The 7,099-nt window shown below is 51.2% G+C and overlaps 1 protein-coding gene across 1 annotated transcript; it reads left to right on the top strand.

Moving 5' to 3' along the window:
* The first annotated feature begins 882 nt into the window (after window positions 1-882).
* TFF2 (trefoil factor 2) lies at window positions 883-6,517 on the top strand. The gene is made up of 6 exons (XM_058523367.1): window positions 883-961; window positions 1,647-1,796; window positions 2,865-3,011; window positions 5,283-5,344; window positions 5,999-6,119; window positions 6,480-6,517. Exons 1-6 carry the CDS (start codon window positions 883-885, stop codon window positions 6,515-6,517), a joined length of 597 nt encoding a protein of 198 aa, XP_058379350.1.
* Window positions 6,518-7,099: the final 582 nt, after the last annotated feature.

Genomic DNA, 7,099 nt, shown 5'->3' with positions numbered 1-7,099 from the left:
GGCGATCTCTTGTTAAGTCCTCTGACGGTGGAGAATTTACGATCTCCTCTCTGCTGCCTGCCACATCTTCCTTTTTCCTCCATTGCAGGGAGGTGGGGGTCTTCCCTCTGGCTTCTCTCCTTTCCTTCTGCCCCATCCACCGACTCCCTTCCTTGGAGCATCTTACCTCTGGGCATAGGTGGGTTTACAGGTGCCATCTTTTAGGGAATGCAGACAGTTTCCATGGAAGAAAAAAAATAAGGAATTTCAGGGGTTTGCTGAAATGACCTTGTTAATTTACACTCACCCCAGGCTGCTCCTGTCACCGAGTTAGCCTCATCTCCATGGAAAGCAGCCTCCTTCCCAAGATGGAGACAAGGAGATGCAGACAAGGGGCTAAGAGAGGTGTCTGTGCAGCCCTGGAGGAGGGGTCCTTTCTATACCTCCAGCTGGCAGGGCCATATTCCCCAGTAGCCTTCAGCCCAATATTTTACAAAATTCCTGTGGTAGGCATGCACTTTATCAGGAGAAATACATGACTTATCCCTTCCTGGGTGTGACCCTGTGAGTGCCCAGCGTCAGAGGTGCATGTGGCCAGTTTTCCACGTCGGCATTCTGGCACAACCATTCCCTGCCCTGGGCAGGGGGAGGCCACGCTGGCATGCAGGGAGCGCGGCACCCCTGGCCCGGAAGCTTCACCTGCACATCATGGCCACTTGGTCTGTGCTTGGCCTCCTGGCGAGCTATCTCAGCTCCTTTCCTAACAAAGGATCAAAAGGGTTGTGTCATGGGGGAGAAAGATTACCTGTGATTGCTGAGCAAACAGAGAGAGGATTATAAACCCCCCCGGCAGTGGGAGCTGTGCATTCTGCAGGCAACCGTGGGGTGCAGCTGAGCGTGGACATGGGATCCCAAGGCATCCGTCTCCTGGCAGGGCTGCTTGTCCTGGGGCTGTGTGCTCTGGCCATGGCCGAGAAACCTTGTAAGTGAATGTCCGTAAGTAACCCTCCGCAGCTCAGTGTCCTCAAGTGGGCAAGGGAGCATTTGGGCCAGCGATCCCTGAGAACCTTCTAGTGCCCCCAAATGCAAGGAGGGCATGCAAGTTCCTTGCTTTCTGCAGGGCCTCCCTCGCCCCTTGGTGGGTCTCTATTCTCGTTTGTTTCCCTCCAATGAAAAGGTGGAGGATGAGTTAACTTGAGAGGGGAGGTAGTGAAAAAGGCATCCTGAGATTTGTGATGCTGGCCACACAGCCAGCTCCCGCTTACATTCACACGGGCTTTCCCACCATTCGGGAAGGATACCCAGGGGTCCATGAGACCTCCAAGAAAGGTTTCCTTCGGGAAAAGATCAGGATGACCCCAGGTGCTGGTGGGCGAGCTGCCAGAGCGAGAGGTCCTCTCATCTTGCTCATCATTCATCTTGACCTTTGTCTGGGGCCATCGGTCCACCCTCCTTCCAGAAGGCTTTTCTTTTTTCTTTTACTAATAAAATAATTTCAGCAAAGCCCTGTCAGTTCCTCAGAAGGACCTTGCGTAGTTCAAACACAGGCGAGGTGAGACTTGGCTGTTTCCATGTGGCAGCAGGACCGACGGAGGTGTCCTGAATGTGCCCCTGAGAGCAGGCAGGGAGCGAGTGGGGGAAGCGGGTGACTGAGGGTCTTTTCACAGCTGCCTGTCAGTGCTCACGGATCAGCCCCAAGAACAGGACGAACTGCGGCTTCCCGGGCATCAGCAGCGACGACTGCTTCTCCAACGGCTGCTGCTTCGACTCCACCATCCGCAACGTCCCCTGGTGTTTCGATCCCCTCCCGAAGCAAGGTAACCTGCAGGGGCACCGGACCCTCTTCCTGGGCCCCTGGTCGGCCACCCGGCACCCGCTTCACGGTGCTCGTAGACACCGCCCAGGCCAGCCACAAGGGAGGAGAAAACATGCCCCCAGCCAGTGTCCACACCCGGAGCCCTGGGGGTCAGCTGTTTGCGCTTTCTGCAGACATTTGTGAGAACCCATCCATTCTACTGAGTTGAAGAGAAAACAACTCTCAGGCCCCTCTGAGCTCTAAAAGTATGCCTTCTGAAGAAGCTTCTAAGGGGGAAACAAAGGCATTTAATAGGACACTATTAACAGAACTGCCATCAGACCTCAAGTGTGAAGAAATGAAGACTCCTAGGCTTATCTTTGGAGAATGAATTTTATATCAGTGCATATAATCAAGATAGAAAGTCGTTAATCCCAAGCCGTGCACAGAAGAATGTGTCTGTGTGAAGCACACCTGTGTGTATGGCACTCACGCCTCTCGCCCACACCCCCGGCGTTGAGCAGTCAGAGGCTCCCTGGGCTCTGAGGAAGCAAGGCTGATGGTGGGCTGTTGGGTGGTTCCTTAGGTTGGTCATTGGGTTGGTTGTTAGGTTGGCCGTTGGGTCATTCGTTAGGTTGGTTGTTAAGCTGGTCGTTGGGTTGGTTGTTAGGTTGGTTGTTGGCTGGGCTCTCCCTCTGTTGGAAATATCATTGGGTTTCAATACTTTGGCCAATGCTTTACATCCTTAAAGGATGCTCACCAGCCTTTTCTCATCATGGCACAGTGCCCTCCCCCTCCATTTTACAGAGGGGAATATTGAGTCCAGAGAGGTGAAATGATTTTCCCAAGGCCCAGTCCTTCAGATTTTCTGACTTGGGACATCTGCGGGGAGGAAGGGGTGGCCGACCGCTGGCATCAACATTTAAACAGTCCCTGGTGTTTCGGTCCCAGAAGTCCCTCATGATACGCCAAGGCTGTAAATCCAGCCGCCTTCTCGTGGGAAGATGGGAATAGAAGCTTCGAGTTAGTTAGCTGGTCTAACTGAGTCTCCATGTCGTTCCTTTCCCAAATCCGGGTGACGCGTGACCAGAGAACCAGGAGTGCATCATGGAAGTCTCGGCCCGCGTGAACTGTGGTTTCCCGGGCATCAGTTCTGAGGAGTGTGCGTCTCGGAATTGCTGCTTTTCTGACACCATCCGTCAAGTGCCCTGGTGTTTCTACCCACTCTCTGTGGAAGGTAATGTCCCATAGGACGAGCCCGCCATCTGGTTCCTGGACCTGGGGGATTTCTCGGGGAAGGTGGGGACTGGGGGAGGGGAGAGGGCAGCTGCCTCCAGTCCTAAGCTGGACGTGATACCTAAATGCCACCCGAGGCCAGGACCCCGGAAGCCAGTGAGTGGCCATTTCAGGAACAAAGTAGACTGATGTGTGAACCTACATTTATTGTAAACCAGCTCCGAAGGCAATTCCAGAATGTTCTCAACAATGGCAGCTTCTTTTCAATAATTTTTAAGCCTCCAGCACTCCTGTGGTGTCTTTTGTGATGGTTGTAAAAAGCACCTCATTCTCAGCCACAGCCTTGGGTCCTGGCACAGTTTGCTGGCATTGCCCACTTTACTGCAACTCAGCCTCCACTTTGGGATGCTACCAAATGCCATCGCTGTGCTGGGTGCCAGGATGGGGCCCAGAACAAAGCAGGCGTGGTCCCTTCTCTGGTGGACCTCACTGTTCTCTCGCATGTGACCTCATGTGACAAGTTCTGCCTGCAGTGGCCTGCTGCAGTGCCATCCCAGAGGGCCAGTCCCTCTCCCCCTTCCCCTTAGTTACAGTGTGTCTCCTGGCACTGAGTTTGGCAAGATCAAGGAAAGACCAGGCATTTCCCAAAAAATGGGAAGAGTGCTCTAATGCTCAAAGGATGATTTTCTTTAGCAATTTTAGGATATCAGGGTCCTCCAAAGAGCATGGCCCTTACTTTCAGAAATTTCCAAGTGATTTTTCATGTGACCTAAGGGTCTACCTGGACAATTGACAGTTGTTGGGGGAGAATGGGCCCCCGGAGGGTACTCTAGCCATGGGGGACGGTGTCCCAGGTGGACAGCTCCGTCTTCAGTAGGAGCACCGGGCAGATGGCCTGTTATCACAGGAACCCACGTGCCTCCCAGCTCAGGCTCCCTCTGCTCTCTGGCACTCCCACCAACCGTCTCACATTTTCAATTTCCAGACTGTCACTATTAAGGGGCAGTGCCTTCAGAGGACCCACCAGGCTCCCTGGATGTTCTGAAACAGAAGAAGAATTCTCACCGACTTATCAGTTTCATATTTCACGCCTCCTGAATTCCTGAGTTTTCCTAATCTGCTTTTTGTCTTTTTCAATGGTTTAACATACAATTTCTTCAAATAAAGAAAACTCTTAAAATCTGCTAAATTTCATTTTGGCTTCATTGACACAGAGGTGGCGATAGTAGCCTATGTGTGTGTGTGTGCTCGCTCGCACACGTGTGAGAGTGTTTGTATCCGTGTGTGAGTGTGTGTGTAATTTTAATACTCTTTCATTTACTCTAAGAGCAACAATTCATCTAGTATGTTCAGGCTACTCCAGCAGCAATAAAGTACTGCATGTAAGTGAATTTCAGAATCTACAGTCACGCTACAACACCCATACCCAATCGTTTGTATAAAAACTCAAATGACTAGCCCTAAAAACCTCTTGGAGTAACATATAATTTCAGTGCAATTACAGAATTGCTCCACTTTTATCAAACGCATCACAGACCACCTGATGTGAAATGCATGCAAGACAGCCCATCGTCTGTTCCTAACGCGGGTTGGGAGGGGCTTGGCTGGGTTAGCTCCGAATGCTCTCCCAGCTCTTTGCTTCTGTGTTTTCGACCCTCTGCCCGAGGGCAGCTGCAGTAACAGGCTTGCAATTTGAAGCTGTTCCAAAGAGGAAGCTGACAGCTTCCTTCAAGGCTGTACCAGCGTGTGGGAAGGTTGTTGCGTGAAAGATATTTTCTGCATCTATGGGAAGGGGTGTTGGCATTCTTTAGCCCTGGGTGGGAGTATTGGGTGGATGACATTAGGCCAGTCTTTCTGCAACTTCTCCCTCCTCCAGCCCGAGCCCGCTAGCTTAGCAAATGTGTCACCCAATGGTCCACCTGTCACCTTGGAAATCCAGGGCCTCTCATTCCAGGGTGAGGGAGGGACCAGTGGCACTGGCTTTGCATTGAAAGGTGGAAATTTTAAAAAGTCTCTCTTGGAGGAAGAGATTTGGCCCCACATCACCTCTCAGGACTCCTACTTTGAGAAGGGGGCTGCATATGGCCTCAAGTCACAGTTGCATCTTTATCTTGCTCAACACACTCATAAGCTCAATAAACAATGGCTCTTGTTGGAACATGGGGGCTCTGAAACACTCAAGCCCAACGACCAGTGGAGACACACTCTTGGTGTTTGTGCATGTATTCATCACAGAGCGCTGTGTCCCTTTCCGTGTGTCCTCACGGTGTAGTTGACATGTTCCTGAGTCAGCCAGGCCCAGCCACACCAAAGGCAAAGCCACAACGGGCCCTGGTACCAGGAGCCACGTGAGTTATTTGCACCAACACTCCTGGACGCAGAGTTTGGAGGTTCTGCTCCCGGAATGATGTTGTATGTGGCCATCTTGCCTGCTGGGTTTGGTGGGAGCTCTTGGCTTCATGCCTCTTGTTCTCAGGCTGTGTGTAGGCCACCTGGCACAAATCTCTGGGTGCAGGAATGATGGCGCTCTTCCCCAGGAATTCTCTTCTCCTGTCCCCCCAATCCCACTTCCTCCTTTAGAATTTCCTTTGATGCACAAATGCACCTATTACTGAGCTGATGTTGCCCTTCTGATAATTGAGCGTAGATTCTTAGGCAATTTCAGTGGCATTGCCACAGCCATGGGCTTGGGGTTCTTAGGCCATTTTAACCTGTTTCAAATATCATTACTCCTGCTTGCTCAATGCCGTTGGTTACAGTTAATGGCATGGCAACCCAAGGTGGTTCGTATTGTTCCCTTTCCTCCTTCTTTGGGTGGGCCACTGGAGGGTCCTGCCCCTGAAGCAACAGGTGGTGACATTCGAACCCACCCCCATCAGAAAGACCAACCTTTCTTTCTCCTTCTCTCTCTTCAGTAGTCTCTCTCTGTCTTGTCTCCTTCTCCCTCTCTTTCCTCCTCTGATGAGTTATCTCCTTGTCTCCCTCCAGAGGCACCCACAGTCACTGCAGGGCTCTGGCAGGGACGTTGCTGACGGGCAGGAGGACGAGGCTTGGTGCAGAGGGCCCAGCAGCGGTCGTCCCCATCGGGAGCTGAACCTGGCCGGTTCAGGTAATGAAGGTGCTTTGAGAAGCAATTACAAGAGAGGGTTGGCCGGCTCTTTGGCAGAGGGAACCGCAGGAGACATCACAGTGCACTTGTGGGTTGATATCCCAGGTGTGTGCCCTTGGGGAGGGTCTCTTATCTCTCAGATTTTCAGGTTCTCTGTTTTTAAAATATGGATAATCATTACATCCCTAAGAGGGTTATGGCGGGAATTAAAAATAATGTCTGTGAGCTGCTTGGTGCATAATGGGCCCCCACTAAATGGAGCTCCTCCCAGGAGAGTCTGGACAGAGGGGACTGTCAGCTCCTCTTGTCCTCATGTCCTCTTGGTCTCATGGATAAAAGCCCCTTCTTCACTCCGCCCAGAGAAGTACGGCTGCATCTGTAATGAGAGTGGATCCTGAGGAATATATACTTACTCATTATATTCATAAGATATTCACTCTATATATTGAGAATATAAATAGTCGGTTCTCAGTATTCACTGGAGTTCTGTTCTATAAAGTCATCAACACTGAATTAGCAAATCCTGAACCACTGCGATTGGGGGAAATTCAGATCAGTTTCCTGAGGGCCTCTGATCAACCGATCAGTACACAACCTTGCTTGATGGTCCTTGATGGACCTTGCTGTGTCTCTCATTTTTTTTTGCTCCCCAAATCTCCCCAGTAGGTGGTTATATATTCTAGTTTTAAGTCCTTCTAGCTCTTCTGTGGGAGCCACCACCACAGCATGGCTACTGACAGGTGGGTGGTGTGGTTCCACGACCAGGAAGCCCAACCTGGGCTACCAAAGTGTTGAGTGCCAAGCTTTAACCAGTAGGCCTTCAGGGTTGGCTCAGGGTGTTTCTGTTTAAAGACACCTTATTTGATATATATTGTGATTCATTAACACCGCACTCGTGGCCAACAGCACCGTAACTCACGTCTGAATGAAGCTTATCTACCACACATATTTTCTCTGCGTGGCATGTCACAGCCTCTTGC

The sequence above is a fragment of the Diceros bicornis genome, chromosome 27, assembly GCF_020826845.1.
Source record: "Diceros bicornis minor isolate mBicDic1 chromosome 27, mDicBic1.mat.cur, whole genome shotgun sequence".
Lineage (NCBI taxonomy): Eukaryota > Metazoa > Chordata > Mammalia > Perissodactyla > Rhinocerotidae > Diceros > Diceros bicornis.
Note: the sequence above shows the minus strand (reverse complement) of the source record. Positions and strands in the feature narration are given on the sequence as shown.